At 38.3% G+C, this 24,459-nt stretch overlaps 1 protein-coding gene across 3 annotated transcripts in view; it reads left to right on the forward strand.

Annotated features, from left to right (window-relative positions):
* The window catches only part of LOC139961916 (uncharacterized), a 48,593-nt gene that overhangs the window by 13,544 nt on the left and 10,590 nt on the right, over positions 1-24,459 (forward strand). The window contains exons 3-24 of one of the 3 annotated variants that reach the window (XM_071961601.1): positions 113-276; positions 1,710-1,817; positions 2,129-2,267; positions 2,942-3,083; positions 4,756-4,943; positions 6,332-6,364; positions 10,682-10,970; positions 11,271-11,812; positions 12,760-13,191; positions 14,149-14,309; positions 15,073-15,186; positions 15,970-16,111; positions 16,634-16,891; positions 17,165-17,453; positions 17,817-17,979; positions 18,287-18,668; positions 19,197-19,518; positions 20,095-20,156; positions 20,465-20,625; positions 21,365-21,475; positions 23,126-23,264; positions 23,846-24,106. In XM_071961601.1, the coding sequence (XP_071817702.1) occupies positions 113-276; positions 1,710-1,817; positions 2,129-2,267; positions 2,942-3,083; positions 4,756-4,943; positions 6,332-6,364; positions 10,682-10,970; positions 11,271-11,812; positions 12,760-13,191; positions 14,149-14,309; positions 15,073-15,186; positions 15,970-16,111; positions 16,634-16,891; positions 17,165-17,453; positions 17,817-17,979; positions 18,287-18,668; positions 19,197-19,518; positions 20,095-20,156; positions 20,465-20,625; positions 21,365-21,475; positions 23,126-23,264; positions 23,846-24,106 (4,602 nt within the window). Of the gene's footprint in view, positions 1-112; positions 277-1,709; positions 1,818-2,128; positions 2,268-2,941; positions 3,084-4,755; positions 4,944-6,331; positions 6,365-6,554; positions 6,594-10,681; positions 10,971-11,270; positions 11,813-12,759; positions 13,192-14,148; positions 14,310-15,072; positions 15,187-15,969; positions 16,112-16,633; positions 16,892-17,164; positions 17,454-17,816; positions 17,980-18,286; positions 18,669-19,196; positions 19,519-20,094; positions 20,157-20,464; positions 20,626-21,364; positions 21,476-23,125; positions 23,265-23,845; positions 24,107-24,459 lie in introns of all 3 variants that reach the window. The other 2 variants (XM_071961600.1, XM_071961602.1) reach the window with 2 other exon arrangements.

The following is a 24,459-nucleotide window of genomic DNA, read 5'->3' on the forward strand; positions in this document are numbered from 1 at the left end:
ATCTTGACTGTCTTTTTCTGCAATGTGCCAAAATGTGACCTACTTTTATAACCATTCCTTTTAATAGAACATTCATAGATTTATAGAACATTTTTACACTCTTTGCTTGCAGGGATCAGGTGTGGATGTTCGCTTGTTCCATGTTAACTCACAGATAGCGGTGAGGTTTGCTGTCGTCACAGTCACTTGTCACATTGTGAATTCTGCACCACTGCCGCAGAATTATGTCTATGAACTTATCTTACCCCCTGATGCGTACATCTCAAATTTTACCCTGTAAGTATTTTACGTATAAAGTAAGTTATTTTATGTGTGAAGTTGTTTGAAAAAGGCCTACAGCATAGTGTGTACAGCATTTCTTACATGTGACGGTAACAATCTTGCTGCCATTATTTGAAAATAAATCTAATTTATTCCCTTGAATAGTTGTGTAACATTAAGGACAAGTTGTACATTGATGCTGCTTCTTGAAGTTTATACTTGACACAAAGTTGATTGTAAGTTGATTGTAAGTTCTTTTTGCCACAAATACCAAGAAATGGCAGACAAGATTGCAAGACAAGGATGTTATAAACATTCACCATATTAATATTTGTTTTAAAGTTGGCACCATACAGTATATTTATCAATTTGATATGAATGATTGGAGCAGGGTGGTTTGTTGTTGTTTGGGGGGGGCAAAACATTATTTTTGCCTCCAGGCTCAACCAAACTTAAAGAATTAATTACAGACAAAATGTGCAAACATTAAAAGAAGGAAAAGTACTTTAAAATGAAATTTAACCAGAAAAATAATAAGAAGGAAATATGTAACTGTTCCAGCAGTTGAAAATTGTTATATGACTTATTTTTTCAAAAGTAAAAACTTGAAAAGAAATAAAAGTTACTTGTTATGTAAATTACAATCCAATATCTGCAGAACTGTAACTACATTGGCTACAAAGAGATTAGTCAGAATTCTGTACTTTTGTGGTTGTTAGGGAGAATTTTGTGGTGAACTTTTGTTTTTCTTGCTCCTCGCTCAAAGCTTGCTTTAGCTGAGATGCCCTCATCAAAGGTCATTGAACCAGACTTCCAAACAAAAGGGGACAAAACAGTTGAAAGATTTTGGCAGAATTCGCAGCAATGGTTATTCCAGAAAGATACTTGAAACTGCTTGTTGCATAGCTTCATGTTTCAATTTTGTTATACTTAAAATGTGGATGATATGATTTGGTGTTGTCTGGGGATTTGAGGAGCATTAGTTTATTTTGACAATATGTGGGTGAGGAATGATTGAAAGGTTCATAACTGTCAAGAAAACATTTGAATGTTTAGTTTGAATCATCAGTCAGCTAATCATTAGGAACAGTTTGTGACCCTGTGTGCATTATATATGTTAGATTTTACTTTGCAAGACTTCTTTCCTCCCTTCCATGTCTCCTGTACATACACCCTCCTCTGATACACCTACAACACAAACAAGGCCACCATTTAAATTTAATGATGTTCATATTGTGCTAGCAAATATTCACTTGTAGCCCAAATAGACACGATATCTGCAATCCACTGCATTTCATAACCAATTCTTCAAAATGTTTTATTCAAAAATAATTTATCTGCTGAATTATTCTGCTGTACATACGAACATTGATTCATTCATTACCATGTCTGTTTTTTCTCAAAAGTTTGTAATTGTAAATTCTAATTTTTTTTTTTTTGTGCTTTAGAATCGTTGATGATCAGGTGTACACAGGTGAGGCAGAAGACCAGTGCTTCCTGGATGATCCGTTCACATTTTCATCTGTTGGGGCAACGACGGGAAGACTGACGGCAAGGTACAGTGATATTTCATGCTGAATGACTTGTTAACCTTTCCTGAAGTTGAGGAGAAATGAATAATGTTTTATAATACCCAAAGTGAAGTTCTGTTTAGACTGAGCTAGGGTTTAATAATTTATACATTTTGCTATTTGCCATATTTATCCACAATATCCTTGAGAGCATAACAATAACATCACATCTTTGACCTGATAGGATATGTGGATGAGTCTTATCTCATCTTTGAGAAAAGCTTTGACAGTTGCAGCAATAGATGATACATACAGATTAATTTTGAGTGAATAATTCTCTTTCTTTTTCTGATTAGTTCTCTGACCAGGAACCTCTTCCAAATCAAGCTAAACATGGCCCCCAGAAGTCAGGCTACGTTTATTGTTGAATATCAGGAAGTGCTGACTCGAGTTGGCGGTTGGTTCACGCAAGTCATCAGCATCAGGCCAGAACAGGTAATTTTGAATCTGGAGAGGTACTGGAAAGTTAAAAAGGGGTGCAGATTGAATGATATTAATATCTCCATGGCCCCCCCTCCTTCTCCGCCTACTTTAGCAATGTGATTCGCAAAGACATAATGAGCTCTCGGTGGGTGCTAAGTAAAGTAAGATGAAACATTTTCTCATATTGTTTTGACAACTGGATGGAATTGGCAAACGGTCTGTAGCTACTTTAGAAAGCACAGTCTGGCAGATAGACCGAGTGGAGGAGTAATAACGTACGAACCAACAGACCAATGAACATAGCAGAAAGCTTGTGAGAATTGGATGGCATTGGTACATAACATGCAGTTACTGGATAAAGGAACTGACAAACAGTCTGACAGAAAGACATACCGAAATGTACCAGTGGACAGATGCAAAGTTTTGCTGGAATAGTGGATTGTTTCTTTCCCTCCTCCTCCTCCTCCTCCTCCTCCTCCTCCTCCTCCTCCTCCTCCTCCTCCTCCTCCTCCTCCTCCTCCTCCTCCTCCTCCTCCTCCTCCTCCTCCTCCTCCTCCTCCTCCTCCTCCTCCTCCTCCTCCTCCTCCTCATCCTCATCCTCATCCTCATCCTCATCCTCCTCATCCTCATCCTCCACTGAGCCTTTAGTGATTTCATTACACCTGTCTTTCCTTCTTACTCTGCAGACTGTTCAAGACTTTATGATAACAGCTTCAGTTGTTGAACCTCAGGGAATCAGTAGCATTGAAGCAGCCCTGGACACACGGACTACCTCATCCTCGGTCATTGCTGCGGCCTTCGCAGGCTACGTCGCTCTACCAAAGTCCTGTAAGAGTTTCATCATGTTTGTTGACAAACTAGTTGTAGATGTACAAATAAGCTATATGGTATGTTGTGTTATGTTTTAACACTGAACCACATAAGGGTCAGTGGGGGTGCAGTTATATAGTGTTACCATACAGTTTCTTGGTAGGCTTAGAACATTTACTGAATATATTCAGTGGAGACAGGTAAGCATTGGGGTGCCATTAATAATCCAACCAGTTAGGGTTTACAAGGGTTTTTATGTACTGTAATCTGCTCCAGGGCTAATGCATGGGATCCATTCATAATTGATGGCTTGTGAAGGAATTTTATCTTGCTTTTATAAGACAAAGATTGTCATTGTTGACAACACATGGATGTCATTGCTTCTTACATGAAAGGAAGGTATTGTTACCTAATAATAGCTTGTACCGGAAAATGAGAAGTTATTAATAGTGTAGCATGGCCCTGTTATGTTCATTGTTTTACAATGATTCAGTTTCTAAGACACAGCAATCTTGTTGTACTGTCACAAAATCTTCATCTTGACAACTTAATGTCACACATCACAAATTCGAGTTCAAAACTCCACTGGAGTTTTTTGTAGTTTGTACAGTACATGACCTTTCCCCGTGAGAAGAAATTGTCACAGATGTGTTGCTAGTTCCTTATCACAAACCTTTCTCCTGCCTGCCTGGGAATGTTCATGAAGGTTTTCAAATCTCTCTGCTTCACATCAACCAAGTTTCAAGTTACAGGAAGCCTTGTAGCTCATTGTTTGGTCCTAAACGAAAGTGACAAGATGTCAATGTGACACGATGCATTTGAAACATGTTGGTATTTCATGTGACATGAACAGGTTATTTGTGGATGAAATAAAACAAAAGAAGACTCATATGCCAGACATTAGAAACATGTTTCAGCTAAACAACATTACTACTCCACTACCTGTTACATAGATGATGATAGAAGATGCCAATATGGCTGTATCGTTGTAACATTTTATTACATCATAGGAAGATGTGCTGAATGGTCCATGTTGGCGGTATCTCTGTCTGTAATGACAGTTATTGTGATATCTAAGCTTCCCTCAACTTACATTGACTCTGTGTTTTAGGATAGAAGTGTAGGATGTCCATTTTCAATGTAAAGCAGGTAGTCGTTTTTCATGATAGTATTTCTCTCACTGAATGCACACACCCAAGCCCGACAAAATCTCTCAAATGTCTTCTCAAGTGGTACAAGGTGCAAGAAAAAATGATAATTACATTCGACAGTTAACAACATATCAACTTTTAGCCTCAATCTTTGTATGAAAAGTTAACCAGGCAGTGTACTAAACATTTACATGTATGGTTGGATTAAAGTAAGTATTTGTGTGCAGTTTAAAAAACTAAAGTATGTTACATACCTTAAGCAATCTACGCACTTTTCTCAACAATTTGCATTGTTGGATGTGACCTAGGTTAATGCGCAAACTAGGAATAAAGTTGCAAGCATATTTGATGCTGGAAACAAGTTACATTAGTAACACAAGCAGCTTGATGAAGAGTGTTTAATGGTTTGAAGGTGCGATAGGTAGGTTCACTATTTCTTGTGCATAGGCCATCCCTGTCACCCACTCCTCTGACCCCTCTCACCCATGAACTGAATTACAAATCAGAAGAGCAATTGGGTCGTACTTTCTTTTTCACAGTTGCTAGGAGTACGGATGAGTTTACATCACTGTCGAATGAACTGACTAACATCAAACGTAACTCGGCTGCATTCAGCTACGAGCCAAGTACCATAGCCCAGGACCGTTACCCTGGCAACAAGGGTATCTATGGAGACTTCATTCTCCGTTATGACGTCAGACATTCCTATGATGTGGGTTATGTCTTGGTAAGTCTCAGAAAAGTTAGCTTCATTTGTCTCAAAGAAGTAGTATTAAGTTGTAATTGTGTGCCAGAGCTGGGAGTTGTACGGTAGGGGGTGAGGAGAATGAGATGTTGGACATTTGGCCTCAAATTTGGAGGTGCTGTTTCCTTATACATGTATCTTTGGTAGTCACAATATGCCATCTTTTAGAAGTTCTCAAATGTTGAGGTGCTGTTTCCTCATAAGTAGACCATTCATGTTTCTTTGGTAGAAATTTGTAAACCTTCTGTGCATAGTTCTCTTTTCACAAATTGTTTATCTTTCGAAGATCTTTTCACTTTCCAGACCATTTCTAACACACACCCATATCTCCATTGTCTTGTTTTAAAGTGGCCTCTTTTTTTAAGAATCATTCCCAATTTTCATAATTGGTTTTTGAGATCACCCTGGTTTTGTACTTAGTCTGTAACTCAAAAGTCGTCAAACAAAATTCATTGGTATCTAAGAAATTTGTTGAGGTTCAAAATGGCACAAACTTTCTTCCCATCCCCCCTCCCCCCTCCCCACCCCCTATCCACTCAAGAAATGATGTTTCAAAACTGCCTTAGTTCAACACCTCATGTAACCATGATGATGGTGGTACATGCACATCATACTAGCATGACAAAAATAACAGATGTAATAAATGCTATTTGTGTTTTGTTGGTTTTGTTGTTTCTCAATCGATTTTTGTTCAGCTTGTGTTGTTTATTAATTATGTACATAGCAAGGTACATGATGGCTGCAGGTTGCTGCACTTCATACACATCATGCAATACTAAACATGGAGTGTTGCACATTATTCATATTGTTTACTGTTTGTTTTAATTCATTTAATAGAATTTATCTTGATTTGTAAAAGTGCACAAAAAACTACTTTTTCTTTGGTGCCCCACAGGACAGGGGGGGGGAGGCCTAGGAGGGAGAGTTGTTGCATTAATTCAAATAAACTTTGTCTTGTGATATTTAATTCAGAGAGGTTGGTTCCATGCAGACACAGGATTAAGTTTGATTTCTTGAGGGGTGGGGGGTTTTGGGGGGAATTGTTGTCATACTTTCTGTGTAACATCATTACATCGTCACCTTTCTAGAAGTTAAAATGTCTACATTTCTTATAACCACCTTCTTTGTGTGCATTGCTAACCACTTTCTTCGTCTTGACCAAAGTGCTTTAATATGTTTCACTTTCGCCTGGAACCGTTTCAAATTTTGAAATCTTAGGAACCTTAAGGGGAAAGAATTGAGCACTCCATATTCTCTCAAAATTGTAGCAAATTTGTGCTAACATATGAGTCTAGTTCAGACGAGGTCCCATAAACTTTGATATTTTGAGCAACAGCCACTGTGGAATAACTATTGTTTCTAACTTGCAGGTAAAGCCTGTTCTTGTCGACTTTGGATCAATGGTGCGTAGGTTTTATCGGTTGCTGCTAATGGCAAGCTCATTGCATCACAATGGACATGGTTCGGGATCGTTCACCTCGGGTGTCATTATAATGTCACCTCCCACAGCTTGTTTTCTATGTTATCTTGGCTGCTTCCCCTTTTATTCCTCCTCCTTTCATAAAATGCTTTGTTTTGTATCAATTTTTCCAGGATACGAGAACGTTCAGTGAGGTAGCATACCGCATGCTGGTAAAAGCATCTAACTTTGATAGGAGTTAGTTCAAAAGGACTGTTGCCTTTATATCTCCCTTGACTGGGAGGATTAACTCTTAGGTCAAGCTATCTGACATGGGAGGCATGATTGTTAATTGATGGCATGGCCTGCAAGTGTCGGCGTGGCTGGGAATTCTATTTGTCTGATACATAATAAAATATTGACGTTGTTCATTGACCATCCTGCAGTGTCTTTAATGTCTAGTGGAAATCTGGGAAATCAAAATTAAGGCTAATTCAGCTTTTCAGAGAGAAAAATGTTAGAGAATATTTTGTAAACTGTGAGAGAAAACAAACTGATGATTTGTACACAAGATGAATGGCCACAACAACTGTTCAACTGTCATTTCTCTCAAATATTTTTTATGTGTAATCAGCCATAGTTCAAGGTTTTTCTTCCACTCTTTCCAGTCCTTTTGAGCTAGCTCATCAACTAATTTATTCTTGTCAGTCAGAGTTGTTTATACACCTTCACCAAATCCTCTCACACTCAAGTATACTCACTTACATTCAGGTAGCTTTGATGCCTGTGTTTGCTTGAGAATGACCTGCACGGCTGCTTAGCACAGCGAGGGCAGCAACCAAGAAACAAAAGTCATGAGGATAGGTCTACACAATGATGTTTTGCCACACCATGTATTTACTGCTCGCAATTTATGCAAATGAAACTAAAAAACTATAGAAAAGCCCTGCAAATAGGTGGTTATTGATAAAGTGACAATTCCATACTATTGTGTATAGTATGACATATATATGAGTCATCTACTGCAGCACAGATTAGTGTGCAATTGAAATGAAACAAACTATGGTACAGAGCTGCGATTAATATGTTATTGATGCAGTGGCTTCTCTATAGTATAGTGCACAGTATGGCATTGAGATCAGTACTTAGTGTATTAAAGCGCAGATAAGTGTGCAAGTGAATTCAAACAACCATAGTTAAGTCATTTCTACAAAAGCAGGTTAGAGTTCATGTGAAATCAAATAACCTATACAAAATGAAGGGTTTTCACATAAGTTGTACTGATGAAGTGACTATATCAGCAGTTCTGTGACTAAGCCTACATTAAAATTATATACATATAGTAGTGGACTTTAATTATAGTAGGACATATCTATGAAACTAAGTGGCAGATATAATAAACTAAGTGACTTTAAAATTGAGATATTTTTGCACAGGTGAAGTGACTTTTAGATATTCAGATAATTATCATTGCATAATTTAATTATTAGTGAAAACCAATCCCAAATCTATCCATTCAATAGTAGTTTTCTTGAAATAGTTTGCACCAATGAATTGCCTTTCCTAGAACACTGTCATAAACTCCACTCAAGAAATGAGTCGAATCACTATCTTTATTAAAGCATACTGATAGTCTAAAGTTAAGAGGTAACTTTTCAGATAACAAATACATTGGCATTCAGTGTTTATGGAATTAACACATAAAAAATCTAAAACCCCAATGCAGTGTTCACTGTTCACAATAAAAAGACTATTCTAGATAGCTGTGAATCGTCCCAGATGGAAGTTAGATAAAAATTACCACAGTGCACTAACATTTGTATGTTTACACTTAGTAACTCACACAGCACTTGAAGTGGTGTTCACTCTTCATAATATAGAAACTATTGTAGATAGTTGTGAATAGTCCAAGATGGAAGTTCGATAATTATCACAGTGCACTTACATTTGTATGTTTACACGCAGTAACTAACAAAGCACTTGAAGTAGTGTTCACTCTTCCTAATAAAGAAACTATTCTAGATAGCTGTGAATCGTCCAAGATGGAAGTTAGATAATTACCACAGTGCACTAACATTTGTATGTTTACACTTAGTAACTCACACAGCACTTGAAGTGGTGTTCACTCTTCATAATATAGAAACTATTGTGGATAGTTGTGAATAGTCCAAGATGGAAGTTCGATAATTATCACAGTGCACTTACATTGGTATGTTTACACGCAGTAACTCACAAAGCACTTGAAGTAGTGTTCACTCTTCACAATAAAGAAACTATTCTAGATAGCTGTGAATGGTCCAAGATGGAAGTTAGATAATTACCACAGTGCACTTACATTGGTATGTTTACACTCAGTAACTAACAGAGCACTTGAAGTAGTGTTCACTCTTCCTAATAAAGAAACTATTCTAGATGGCTGTGAATGGTCCAAGATGGAAGTTAGATAATTACCACAGTGTACTCACATTGATATGTTTACACTCCACTCAGTAACTCACAAAGTACTTGAAGTATTTTTCTCTCTTCACAATAAAGAGACTATTCTAGATTGCTGTGAACTAGCCCCAGGTGGAAGGTATTACAGTTATTACTACAGGGCACTGAAATAAGTATGTAATCAAATTGCTATCACATAATACTAGCATTAGCATTCACTAATGAATTGACTATTCTAAACTTCAATGTGTAAGCTTATAACAGGACTATATGGCAAGTTTCTTATCTGGCTTTACTAAATATATATTTAAAAGTTTCTAATTTGATAAATTTCAAATGTTAAGATTTGTACATGTGACCCAACCAAATTTCCCCAGAAAATGAAGGTGGGGGAGGGGAATAATGGAGGTTAAGTAGACAATTAAATCACTCAATGTGGGAAATTGTTCCAAGGGTAGGGTAACAAAAGTTTGAACATGAGTGACCATTCTTTGTCATCCTAGCATATTTAGGGCAATATTGCTGATCTGATAGTGAGATATCATAACAAGTTAAGTCTGTCAGATCAAATATATCTTTTCAAATGAAGCTCGATATTAAAGCTATGGTTTTTTTTTATCCCAGTAAAGTATTGATATTATGTAATAATAAAGTCTTGTCATAGTGAAGTTCATAAGCTTGGCTAACTGAGTTAGGAAAGGAAAGAAGACAAAATATATAAGAATTTTTCCTTTCATTCTTATATAGTCATTACAATTTATAGGCAAAATTATCTGAGCAAAATTGCTTTTTTTAAGGCATGAAATCATTGATAAGTTCGGTGGCAGGATCTTGTAGGGTGTCGTAACTGACTGACTGCAATCGGTATTTTGAGCAATACCAGATAGGTTTGGTAAAGTGTTATTGCCACTTGGCAACCAAAACACGATGTCTTAAAACCTTACCAAAATATGATACTTATAACTATAAATCTTTGGTACAGGTGACATGGGTGTACCTTTTCATATTCAGCAAAGCTAAATTTAACATCCATAACACAAAAACATCTGATCAGATGTGTAATATTGCCCCTTCATATTCACCTGGTGTTTGTCATTACTGGGTCTCCAATTCATCCTGACATGCACAGATATATAAACCAAATTGCATTTGTATATTCACCATTAGTCTTTAAATTTGCATTAAAGTTGGTTCGGAGAGAAGAAAAAAAAGTTTTTAACAGGCAGGAATCCGTTACAGCAGGATTTCAATTTCTGCGGACTTTGCAGTTGCTTGCATTCTTCAGTTATATCCAATACCCAAAAATTTCCCTTTTGACCAAAAATTGAAAAGGTTCTCTCTAGTTTTGGACATCTTACCTGCCAAACAGCAAATCTGGTAAATTACTGGATTTTGTCCCATCTGGAATTTGTTTGATGTTAACCGCTTATTTTTGCAAGAATTCTTCCATTGGAATAATGGATGTTTTCTTGTTTATTTACTTTATTAGCATTTGGCAATGTTTTTGATTTATGGTACTGTTTCTGCTTCTCAATTTTATTGAAGCTGAAGGCAGACTTGAATTTAAATTATGTATGAATATGGATGTTTTGGACGTAGGATCATGTAAAAAGAGCAAAAGATCAATTAATGACTCACTTTGTTATAAATGAGGCGTTTGGATCTCACAAGGAACCAGCTGACATCCGCAAAGCCTCCCCACCCCTCAACTACCTACCCCCCACATGGTGTAAAGTGAGTGTAATATTTACTATATATCAACAGTATTAGAGCATCAAACTCTCATAATCATAGTTATGCTAACTTTTGATGTGTGTCAGGTTTCTTGTGGACACTATTTTAATGTTCTATATTCACAACGTTCTGTCCCTATGTCATATTTCAGTCTACCGGGGACGTCTTCGTACACTACTTTTCTCCAACTGGTTACCGACCAATCAAAAAGAACGTTGCATTTGTGATCGATGTCAGTGGATCCATGTACGGTCTGAAGCTGGCCCAGACTAAAGAGGCCCTGATGACCATCCTGGACGAAGTTCGCATCACAGATACGTTCAACATTCTGCCGTTCTCTGATAATGTGGCCCAGTGGAGGATAGGACAGATGGTCCGAGCCACTCGAAGAGCGGTCCGTGATGCCAAGCAGTTTGTTGCTGGTTTGACTTCACTGAAAGGTAAGATGCAAAATCAAATGAATATATATTCCTTCAAATTGTACAAAATCCAGTCTTAATAGTTTGTAATGTAAATAAAATAACATGAAGAGTCAAATAACCAGATTTAATCTCGTCTTACAATGCTTCCCTAAATATGTAGCAGCAGTGGTAGTGCAAAATTGATGATGGAGAAGCTAAATTCATCTTGCACCCTGGCAAACATAATTTCTAAATCTACCGATTGGTTGCATTGAATGTTACATGGTGTAGGTAGAAAAAAAATATACGTTTTTAATTATTGTCTGTTTTTCATTCCAGCGACTAACATCAACAGTGCCCTTCTCGAGGGACTCGATCTCCTGGAACAAACGGGATCCATGGAAGTCGACGAGAACGACCCCTCAATCTGCATTCTGTTTCTCCTGACCGATGGCAAGCCCACCGGAGAAGTCACCAGCGTCAGACAGATCGAGAACAATTGCAAGAGAAAGAACAGAAACAGGTGCTCCATCGTCACCCTTGGATTTGGAGCCGATGTAGACTTCAACTTCCTGGCCCGTTTGGCCCTCCAGAATAAAGGCGTGGCTCGTAAGATCTACGCGGATGCGTCGGCTGCAGGCCAATTGACGGGTGTCTACGATGAGGTGGCCACCCCTCTCTTGTACGACATATCGGTGGATTATCTCTCCAACGTCGATCCGTCTAGCGTCTCCAGCACCACCTTCCCGGCTTACTTTAACGGATCGGAGATTTCGATCACAGGCCGTCTGATCGATTCCACCTCACAGATCCTGCCGATCAGGATCAACGCCTACGGAGCCGACGGACAATTCATCATCGAAGAAGACGTCAACCTTGGAGTGAGTCACCTTCTGATTTATGATTAAAAATATGGCTCGAGTCAGAATATAGTTTTGATATATCATAGTCCAACCAAAAGATATAAAAATTTGAGTCGTACTTTTATTTCTATAGCTAAATCCTGTGTTCAAAATTTATACCTTTAGATATGCTAAATCTCGGGAATGCTCCTTTGAGACAGAATCGATAATGACATCGGTTCCTCATTGCAGGCATTAATGTTAATGATAATCCATTGGATTGTAAATTCTAATGAATCAACCCATAAAACACATTTGTTTAAAAATTAATATGACTGGCAGAGCAACCCATCCATGGGTGACATTCAACACCAATTGCCTTTGACAATCTTCTAATGTAAGGTAAACATGTCATTTCAGGTATTGAAAGTATGATGTTTCCCTATTGAGGTTTGTGTTGCATCATGAGGAGCTGATCTTATAGATTGTGTGCTAGACTATGTAGTCCAGCCACTTAAATTGATGTACGTGAGATGTTCAAAGGGTAATTTCTCAAAAATTAAAAGTGGCATTGATAAAAAATACAACTCGATATGTGGTTTAAATGATCTCCAAGGTATCGAAATAAACTCTATTCCTGAAGTCATCCTTTAAATGGTTTAGATTGTTAATCACTAGTGTCTTTCCTACAAAAATATCCTTGATTTCATCATCAGCACCTGGCAACTGTTCGGTTTTTGGTCTTCAAAAAGTTCACTCATTTTAAGTTTAGAAATCAGAGGAAGTCCATATTGCATTATGTCCTGGAAGCTGCTACTGTTGCCACCCATGTTCAATACTTTCAAGTTTGACTTAGTAAAGTGAAATAATAAACTACCTCACAGTTGGTATTAATCCCTCAACATAACATATTTACATATTGCTGGAGTCACCGGGGCGACCTACAGTAACTTAATAAAATGCCTATTTTTCTGTTCCTCCCATAGCAACAATTCTCAAGCTCACTGAGTGGCGGGGATGTGCCAGATGACTTCCCAGAGCGCACCTGGGCCTTCCTCACTCTCAGCGAGCTCTTCAAACGATTTGCACTGGCCGACGACGCCGACGAACGCAGAGTGCTCATCGACAGGTCGTTGGAGTTGTCCGAAAGGTACAACCTCCTGACACCCCTCATGTCTTTGGCCCTCTTAGATTCAAACGGCAACCGTGTCACGCTAGGGTCAGATCCCGATCCCCAGTCTGGTGGAAATCGCGGAGGTGGTAGATTGTCGTCTAACGGTGGGTCTGCCCCCCAGGGGTACGGTTGGAACATCGCTGGACCGTCCTTTGGTACCAGAGGTGACAGCGACACTTATGGAATCGGGGGCGCAGAGTGCACCAGTCCAGAGCCTACAATTCCATCTCTGCCCATGGAAGAGGTAAGGTTGCAGCAGCTGTGTTTCAACCTGATAACTCTGAAATTGTGCATGTATTCAAATGCACTTAGCATTTATGATTTGTAACTATCATTATACTAAGAAAAATACATTTTTCAATTGTTTGTTTAAATTCTGAAATTGGCAAGCAGCATAGAAAGAACACATGTAGGTTTCAAAACCTTGCTGGTCAATTTTCATAAACATTTCATAGTATAAATCAAGTGTCATACCATTGTTGCTGCATTCATGACCAAAATTTTTTCACCCTTCAGAAGTTTATTCTTCAAGTCATGTTTCCAAGGTGCTTTTAGTCCCAAAATTTGGAATCTTTGGGTGTTTCAAATGTTGTTCAGTACTCGTTTTAACTTTGTCCCCAAAACTGGTGTAACATGAATTCCATAGCTTAAAACAAACAAGCCAGAATTATAGTCAAGTTTAACGGAGAACACATGAAGATACGTCTATTCTTCACATTCCTCAATTTGGTTTATTAGAACTTTGAAATACGTGTTTCAAGCGTTGAATACCATCTGCAGGTTTTGCTCATGCATTGATGCCATAGTATTATGATGCCATCAATTAGTGGACTATTGGTTGAAGATAGTTTAGTACACACTCCTATGACATTTATGAAGATGCAGTTGCCTCACATTGTCAATCTGTAACTAAATACATTTTCAAGATGCTGGAATACTCCTTACTAATTTTCTTTGAGTTTTATCCACCTGTTTGTATTAAATTTTGGTATGTTGTTTCCGTTTTGTGTACCGTTCGTCGGTACTTATTGGTCCTACACATATATATATGGAGTTTTGTTGTTTTTGTCGCCTGCACCATTCATCAATAACCCATTCCACTCTACATATTATACTGTCATTAACTCAATAAGGCTTTGTCCATGAAGTCTTACAACATTTATTGTCTTCATCCTTCTGTCGTCCTCTTCATCTCCCTCAGAGTTTCATTGATCTCTTCCGAATGCACATCTCGTCCAAGATATCGGAACGTTACGCCCAGACGGAGGTAGAGGCACACATTGCCAACAGGGGTACCCAACCAGAGCCCATGGAGTTCTCTTACCAAATACCAAACGCAGCATTCATCTCAGATTTCTCAGTGTAAGTAGCATATAATCTCCCCCAAATTTGTGCTCCAGTTATGTATCCGTTCCTCACTTCTGACCTCCCTTACTGTTCCTCATCCCCCACCCCCCCCCCCACCACTCACCTACTCATTCCCTTCATCTCCTAGAGGGCAATTGGTAACAGGCCACATATTTGTAAATCAAATCCTTAATCTGCCAATCTACCAATTGGCAGCATTAAACTCGATTTCTGATCGTAAATAACTTACCATCTTGCTTCAATTTAATAAATCCTTTCCTCTCTCCTATACTCCATCCACGACTCACAGATCCCTTTATATCATCTATGCTCAGGAGGGCTTTTGTTATGTTCCCATGCTTGTAGTTGAATATAACATGAAACACATAGCATTAAGGGTGATTAAGGTGTAGGTTAATTTTTGCATGGTATTGAATTCCTTACAAGTTTCCTCAGAATAGCAATCTTGAGGTCTTGCAACTAAGCCACCACCACATATTAAAAATATATAAATATATTATAAATGACCTCTGTACATATAAATATAGCTTTCTCCCTCCCAACATTTTACCACTCTCTCAAATGTTGAAGGAAGTGAAAGCTGAACCCACAGCCCCCTCCTCCTCCCCTTCCCCCCTCCCATCATCCCAACCACCCAAGACACAGAAATGGTCCTTTTTGTTTGAGCTCTTCTTGTTTCTATATAAAGTACACTTCTTTGCACTGTTACTGTCTCCAAGTTACAATAGTTATATTTTTGTGGCATTTCTCTTTGCAGTCGTATTGACGGAGTGGAATACAGAGGTGTGGTCCAGGACAGGCGTGACTCCAGGTGGAATAGCGCCTTTGCCAGAAGTCAGAGTGGGAACACCATTGGCCTTCAGACTCGAAGGTACTACAGTGACTAGATGCGTCAGATACCTCAAATATTAGGTGTTTTGGTGTAATAATAATATAATAATAATTTATTCTTATATAGCACTTTACATCAAAGAATGATCTCAATGCACTTCACAAAATCACATAAAATATTACAATTTAAAATTATTACAGCTTAAAAATATTACAGCCTAAAAATATTGCATCCTAAAAATTACAAAAATAAATATATACACAATAATTATTAAAGCAATAAAATTCAGAAATTAAAGACGAAAGCAATTAAATATGACAGCATACAATAAAACTAAAATATTAAACTATTACAGCCGAAAATTAGTAACAATAAGACTATCAAAATATACATAGAAAATAAATTTTGATATACAATAATCACTACACACTTGACATTTGATATAATAAATAATGTTATGAATCATTCATCATCACTGCGCAAATGTATTTATGAAGTAAAACTGACACTGAACACATTTAACAGTTCACAGACATGATAAATTGACGTCTGTTTTTAATGTTATCCTGACCTGAAAGCGAAGCATAACACAATTGAGTTTTTTCTTGATTGTTGGATAAAATGTGACAGGTCAGAGGTACTTTCAGGAAGTTGAACCAACATCAGTCTCACAAAAATTTTGTTCAAAGTGCACAGAGTAAGAACACAAACGTCTCATTGACACAACAAGTGTTTGTCAGTATTATTAGCCATATTTGATTTGAAATACAAAAATAGGTCACGGATGTAACAGTTATGGTTGTTTACTCTTCTGTTATTCAGGGATCCATCCAAGAATATGCTGTACCTGCGAATTCCCAGCTCCCAGCCCGGCCAGACTGTGATCTTTAAGCTTGTGTATGATGAACTGCTTCAGAGGTCACAGAACCAGTATCGCCATGCAGTTAATATTTGGCCGGGAGAGGTAATGACATTTAAAACAAAGAAAGAAGTAAATCTTCGATGCAAATATATGTCACTTTTGTAAAGACATGGTATGAGAAAGAAAGGACAGACAATTAAAAGAAGGTTGGATTATTTTCAAATTAGGACAGTGTCGCTCGGTGGTCACTTCACTCTAAATGCTTTTCCTGTAATGTAATATTACAACATCAATTTGATTTGGCCCAATGGTTTGGGATGCTAAAAATTTGCTACAATTCATTTACAAAAGTGCTTTCCTGTAGATTTTGAAGAGTATGTCAAGTACAAGCCCATAAAATTTCTGTTTATAAAAAAAATACAAACGTTTTGAAGGTAGAGGTAATGTAAGTTGATGCTTGTTACGATATAAATCATTCTTTGAAATGTTGACCTATGACCTATCACTAGTTCATCCAAGATCTCAGGTAGAAATGCAGGATGCAGTAATAGCAAAGAAAGAGCTTCATGTTTGCATGTGATGAACTTTAGAATGATAAACTTTGACCTTTGAACCTATGACTAGATTGTGGAGGATCTGACGGTGGACATGTACGTGACTGAACCTCAAGGTATCAGTGAGATCCAGACCCAGTATGAGGGGAGGAACTCCATCTCCCCCCAGAGTATCGACGCGGACATCAATCGACCAGGAAACAACAGGGCCCAGGTCAGCTATAATCCAACAGAGGATGAGCAGCTGAATTTTAGCCCCTTGGGATTAGCAGGGGACATCGTCTTGACCTATGATGTGGAACACGACCGAGCTGGAAGTCATACTCAGGTGCGGTATTATTAATCAAAGTTTTTTTTTTTTTTTTATCGAAGAAATTGACGAGGTATACAACAAAAATTGTTGAATACAACAAATGAGACAGAGAGAGATATAGACACTTGGAAAACTGGATAAGGCTTTAAATGTGAAAACAATGAACCATTTAATTACAAAAGATCAAATTTTGACAGCCAATTTTGTAAACATGGATATTACTTGGTTCCCTAGATCTGTTTTCTATATGATAATTTTCTTTCTGTTTGCTACCTTTGTTTCTTGCAGGCCCAAGATGGCTATTTTGTCCACTTCTTCTCTCCCGCAAACATCCCTCAAGCCCCCAAGCACATCGTGTTTGTGATCGACGTCAGCGCCTCCATGTATGGGATCAAACTACGACAGGTGAAAGATTCCCTGAAGATTATTCTCGACGACCTGGCGGCAAACGATCGATTCAACATCATCACGTTTTCAGATGACGTTGAGTTTTGGAGGGACACAAGACTCGTCCCTGCTACCCTCACCAACATCAGATCTGCGAAGGCATTCGTGGAGAGCCTGACAGATCTGGATGGTGAGTGGATAAACCAAAAATATTCAATATTCAATTTTCAATATTCTCAATACCGAAAGAAATAAGAAGGGAAGTAGTCGTAAAAATAACAAGAAAATGAACTGTAGCTGTAGACACTGTAGAAAATTATGCCTAGTTCTCTCCTAATTATAATTCATGATTTGTTTTTCTCTAACTCACACACTCTAAGTCACACATCAAAAATTGCTTTCCACCTCAAAATTGGTTTACTTGGAAACTAGATCTTGAATTATTTTGATCAATAAACATTAACAGCATCAAACTCTTGGCAACTATCAAACATTGTCAAATATTGGAAGTCACAAATGGTTACATTTTTGTTGTTGTTTTGTTTTCTCGCAGAGACTAATTTGAATGATGCTCTTCTTGCTGCTGATAGGCTGTTGGACACCGAATCGAGATTAGTCCCCCAGAGAGATGAAGTCCTCTCTTTGATGATTTTGTTAACAGATGGCAAACCATCTCAAGGAGTTGTAGACAAAACCCAAATCTTGCAGAATGTTAGGTTTGTGTAAATTATTGACCATTACAACCTCTGTTATTTTTTTTTTTGTCTTCTATGGAATCCTTTCTCTATTATTAAATTCTTCATTTCTTGGGTATATGCCATCTGTATATGACAGTGGATTGATGAATAATTTCTATTTTTGAATAGGGCAAACTTTTTCCCAACTTTAACATTGCAATGTTGGTAATATTCAAAGCATCAGTAGTTTTAATTTTCCTTTTATGTTTTCAGCCTATCCATTCTTTTTTATTTTTTTGGCTTTCCTCTTAATCTCTGTTTTTTTTTTCCTTCTCTCTTTCTTTAGAGAAGCAATCGCAGGAGAACACTTCCTCTACACCCTGGGCTATGGCCAAGATGTGGACTTTGACCTCCTTATACAACTGGCCCTCCAGAACAACGGCTTTGCCCGTAAGATTTACGAGACGGGCGCCGTAAACAGAGAACTGAGGGACGTATACTTTGAAGTCTCGCGGCCATTACTATTCGATATCATCATGGAATACGAAGAAGGGATCCTACAGGACGACACTCTGACACGGCACCAATTTCCTATTTATTTCTCCGGATCGGAATTGGTGGTGGCCTCTAAGGTGTCGCCTACGACAACGGCCACAAGATTACAAGGTACTGTGGAGGCTAACACTGATACCGGTGAACTAAGCAGGACCACGACTACAGATCTCACCGTAAGTGTACATGTGTGTCCGTCGGAAAAAACCAGGGGTCCAACTTGTGACAGTCTCGGTGTCCTTGTCACACTCAGAATCATGCAGGCCTATTTTAGTAATTGTCGCACAATTTGATATAAATCGACAAGGCAAAGGACATGTTTTCCTTGTAGAGTGGGTTTACTAAACTGAACTGGATTGATTTAGTTCCACATTGACAATGAAATGAAACTACCTATATTTAAAATATTTATGAGAAATTTTGGTGGGTTGAAAAAATGAACAGTAAATCAATGGTGCAAGACCTTTACATATAAATTGTCAAATTCACGGTAGATATTTAAAAAAGAATGAAACCATTACAGATATGTTCATAAAAAACAGTACTTTATGACACATATCCTGTGATCAACTTCATTTAACACTGAACTAATAGCTACATACTCTGCTGTATTAAGTACATAAAGACGGAAATGTTTAAACGTTGCCATGACAATTTGCAAACAAAATTCTATTTGCACAAATCACATTTTGTTTTCGCTCCAGTCAACGCACAGAGATCTGCAACGTACCACTGCCGTGCAAAATGTGGTCGAGAAGATCTGGGCGGTGAAGACCCTGGAGGCTTTGATCGATGAATATTCAGTGACTCAAAACGAAGAACGAAAGAGAGCCATCGCAGACGCAGTCGTCGAGATTGCCCAGGCGTACAACTTGGAGACTCCCCTGACTCCCCTCGCTCTCTATGACCCGACGACCGGGTCACTCTTGACCGGGTTGACAAGAGACCCAGTCCCACTTCCAACGGTCAGCCACGCAGAGAGCAGTCTTTCGAGGATGGGCGACGCCATCAAATACGATCCACTGCGTAAGAGAAAATTTACTTAAAATTCCTTTAAGAGGCTGGAACTACTATTGGTAGTTGGTTATAAGTAGAGTGATTATAACCATGTGATTGCTTTTCAGTATGAAAATAAATTTGTGAATTTAGTAGTCAATTTATGTATCTAGCAGAAGAGCACACAATTATCGGGTTAGTCAATATTAAAAAGTGTATATTAACCATTAAAGGGGGTATTGATTTCATTTAATCTCCTCAAGGAGACTTCAATGTTAAACTCGTTCAGAAACAAACGATTCATGGAACTGCTGCGATGAACTTTGACAAGACTTAAAAATAAATTGAGCAGTCAGTTTTATCCAAGAAAAGTTAGTACTGCTTATATGCTGTGTACTACCAATGTAAAGTTGGAAACAAAAAACTCATTACATGGTGTTTTTATTGTTCAGTATCCTCACTGTTGAAAAAGTAAGCTCTATGCTACTACGCTTGGTTGAGAAATGTATCAGCAAACTGAATGGAGAATTATTGTGCATCATATAGCATATTAACAGACCACTGGGTACTTCTACACTTACAAGCATCTTTCCAATTTCTTCACAGCATCCTCACACTCACCACAGAGGCCTAATACACCAGACACTCCACCCGGTATTGATAGCTCTGTAAGTCATCTCGCCATTTCTGACTTTAAAAGTAAAAAATTATAGCCATCAGTTATAGCGTGCTGAAAACTGCTATTTAACGGTTTCATAAGCACAAACAGATAGATATATTGCCTAAGTTAAACCGAGGAGCTTATTCTACTGTTGGCCTGGTTTATATAAGCTTATTATGGTTTCATGTGTTTCTTTAATAATGTTCTCCACTTGACAACCACCCAATGTATCTTACCTCTGGTTTCACAAGCTCTTTAAGTCTTTTGAACTTTTAAGTTATATTGTCTTTTTTTCCTGTTCTGTTCTTGATGTAGTCTGGCATCATCATTGATCGTCTGCATGCTATATCACTGCTGGCTTTGAGGTTTGCATCCACCAGGATCGAACAAGAGATGGTGAACCAAGCCTCCCGTGCTGGACAAGCCGTCTTCAAACAGAAGATTCCTGCCAATGCCTTCATCACAGGCATCTCCATGTAAGTTACCACTTTAAAAGAACATGTTCAAAGCCCGTTGTCAATTATTATTATTTTTTGTGTGTACAGTTTTCCAAGTATAGCCAAACAAAGGATGTCAGTTAAAACTTGTTAAAGTAAGTTTCAGTTGGTTCCTTAAGAATTTCTCAGTAATATAGTGACAGGATGATCTTTAATCTCGAAAACCTCAAATGTGTTTACGATATCACAGCTACTTCATTTCAAAACAGAACATGTAGTACTCCATTTTGCAGTTGAAAATTATTCTGTGTCCGGGAAATCTTGATGTATGAGCTCTTTGCTCCACATGCATCCTTACCCTGATTATTACCTTCTATATACAATGACCTGCGTCCAGGAATTCAGAGATGGAGGGCATCAACAATTTAACGAGGGGCACGAGGGGGAACTTGTGAAGTTTCGTACATATGATGATGGCACAGATGGAGGTCACAGTAAATATGGAGAGAAAGGGGAGGTGGGGAGGGGTAGGCAATTTATTCCTGTGTCCCAGCTTTGCTATATTTACATGCAGGGAAAACAAATTTATCGAGTTCATTGTTCCTCTTCCACCTCCCACCACTTGAGAAAGGAAAAATAATGTGTTGGTACTTTTCCTAGCCCTGTTTACTTGCTGCTAAGAATTAGGTCTAGACAAGTTATTTCTAAGATGTTAGGGTCATAGTATGCCCCCTATGCAAACCCAATCTTATTTAACATTCGTCGGTCTTCTTTTAAGAATGGTGGACGGCAAAGAATATGACGGCCAGGTTGAAGACTTGCTAGCCACGGAGGATTTGAATCTTGGCAGTCTGGAGATAGGCCAAAGTGGTGGCATAGTCACACCTCTGTAAGTTACTATCAATTGAAAAAACACCGCATTTACATTGTAAGCAGTGGTATAGTCACACCATAAGTTATTAAATTGAACACATCATATTTATCGTGAAGTTTCTAGAAGACCTATGGATTTGTGCAACAGGGTTACAAGATCTTTTCCGGTATCTTAAAGTTGTTTATCAAGAAGCAATTCAACCTACGTAATTGTTCCTGCACTTGTGGAGGTTTTAAAAGGAATTTGCAATCATCGCTTTTGAGGTTTAGGGACTTTTCATGACAATTTCTGCTAAGTAGTTTACTGTCAAAACTCTGCTGAGAAGACTTCTTTAAACTGATTTGATTGATATATTCTTTTTTAAAAAGTGGAACTTTGAGTGACCTGTACATTTGTAGATGATACTTGAATCGATTTTACCTTATTTGCTATTTTTAATAGGCTTTGGTTTGAAAGGATTGGGCATCAGATCCCAATATTCCAGGATCTGGATAACAACTGATTTGGATAATCCAAGTTTTACAGTAACTAGATCATTTGAGAATGTTTTCTCTCCCCTCCCCCTCCCCTCCCCTCCCCTTCCCCTCCCCCTTCCCCTCCCCTTCCCCTCCCCTTCCCCTTCCCATTTAAAATGTAGCCAGTAACAAAGGAGATAGGCCAAAGTGGTGGCATAGTCACACCTCTGTAAGTTCCTATCAATTGAAAAAACACCGCATTTACATTGTAAGCAGTGGTATAGTCACACCATAAGTTATTAAATTGAACACATCATATTTATCGTGAAGTTTCTAGAAGACCTATGGATTTGTGCAACAGGGTTACAAGATCTTTTCCGGTATCTTAAAGTTGTTTATCAAGAAGCAATTCAACCTACGTAATTGTTCCTGCACTTGTGGAGGTTTTAAAAGGAATTTGCAATCATCGCTTTTGAGGTTTAGGGACTTTTCATGACAATTTCTGCTAAGTAGTTTACTGTCAAAACTCTGCTGAGAAGACTTCTTTAAACTGATTTGATTGATATATTCTTTTTTAAAAAGTGGAACTTTGAGTGACCTGTACATTTGTAGATGATACTTGAATCGATTTTACCTTATTTGCTATTTTTAATAGGCTTTGGTTTGAAAGGATTGGGCATCAGATCCCAATATTCCAGGATCTGGATAACAACTGATTTGGATAATCCAAGTTTTACAGTAACTAGATCATTTGAGAATGTTTTCTCTCCCCTCCCCCTCCCCTCCCCTCCCCTTCCCCTCCCCCTTCCCCTCCCCTTCCCCTCCCCTTCCCCTCCCCTTCCCCTTCCCATTTAAAATGTAGCCAGCTGCTCCTTGCTGATGAAAATAACAATGTTTGGCAAGTATCTCGTCCTGCAGAGTATGCCTAGAAAGTGTGAATTGTTTGAAAATGAAGTATAATAATGACTTTACGGTGGTTTTGTAAATAGGTTCCCTTGTTCCACTAATAATGCTGTGCTGAAGTATTTTTAGCATGGCAGGCAGAAGTTATGTGTGCAACCTCATACAGGCGTCTTCAGAGGGCTTTCAAAAAAAAATTCCCAAAGAGAGACGGAGAGACCTTTCATAGCACATCACACATTATTTGTTGTAGTTATATCTATATATATATATATATCTATATAATATCCTACTTCTTTTCCGTCCCCAGGGACCATGAGAGCAAAATGGTGATACTTTCGATACCCCTCCAACCCGACCAGAGGGCGCAGTTCAATCTCGACTACCAGATGTTGATTCCGCGTCGGCGAGGAAATTACGAGCACAAGGTGTCTCTGTTTCCAGAACAGGTGAGTTTTGAGGTACCTCGAGGTCATCTCTTATGGATGTCCTGAGAAGTTGTGACCAATAAAAGGTAGAGAATGACACAAGTTTGTGAAAATCTAAATTCTGTAAAGCCTTTCTAATATTTGAAGATAGAGTGTTTCTTTGTAATATGTATTATGTATTAACTTACATGTACTTGCTGTTGCAAATCTGACTACAGTCTCAAAAGGGACTCTTGCATGGAAGCTTACAAATGCCATAATAAAATTTAGTACAGTGTACTAAATTATTAGGTATGCATTTGAATAGGATCACTTCCATCATGGAGGACTGAGATGAGACCTGGAACTCAATGGATTGCCCTCTTGTTTAGCTCGTAGTTGTCTACCTTTTGTCATTGTAAAGCACTTTAGATCCTTGCTCTTCTGAAGTTGTTTGTACCATCATCATCGTGGTCATCTTCATCATCATTATTATTATCGTAATGTGATATGTTATTGAATTACTATGATAAAGAATTTGTTGATTGAATGTCTAATTACTTGATCATTCCATCTCTTTTTCCCATATTTTTTATCAATCCACGCCTTTATTCGTATCCTAGATTGTGGACGATATTCTGGTGGATACGGCCATCGTGGAACCTCAGGGTATAGCCGTGGCCAGTGCTTACTTGAACGATAAGGCACTGGATGGAAATCCCCAAGACCTGAGCTACCTGATTGATCAATCGAGTAATAGGCGATGGCAGGTCCAGTACAGGCCGAGCACCCGTCGTCAGTTGGCACTGAGCAGTGACGGAATCGCTGGAGACTTTGTGCTGCGTTACGATACCGTCCATAACTACGACGCTGGTGTCATACAAGTGAGCATTGGATATAGAAAATGACTGAAGAATTGTAAAAATGTCTACCGTATGCAGACGAAAATAAAGAGATGTGTCAGGTGATATATCAGGTGATATGTCAGGTGATATGTCAGGTGATATGTCAGGTGATATGCTTGAGCTAGAGTAGGGTTGTGTGTAGCATAAGTATGGCAGCGCATAGGACAGTTTTGTTCCGTGTGTTGAAAAATTGTTGGACAATGTGCAAACAAATTTTTTGGCTGTGTGTACAGAAATGTTTCAAATTCTGCAGGATGAAGTTGTGAGCTGTGAACAGGAACTTTTGTGGTGGTATGCAAAACTGCATGAGACCCTTTTCAGTAAAAGTTTGG

Source organism: Apostichopus japonicus, chromosome 20 (genome assembly GCF_037975245.1).
Source record: "Apostichopus japonicus isolate 1M-3 chromosome 20, ASM3797524v1, whole genome shotgun sequence".
In the NCBI taxonomy this organism is placed as follows: domain Eukaryota; kingdom Metazoa; phylum Echinodermata; class Holothuroidea; order Aspidochirotida; family Stichopodidae; genus Apostichopus; species Apostichopus japonicus.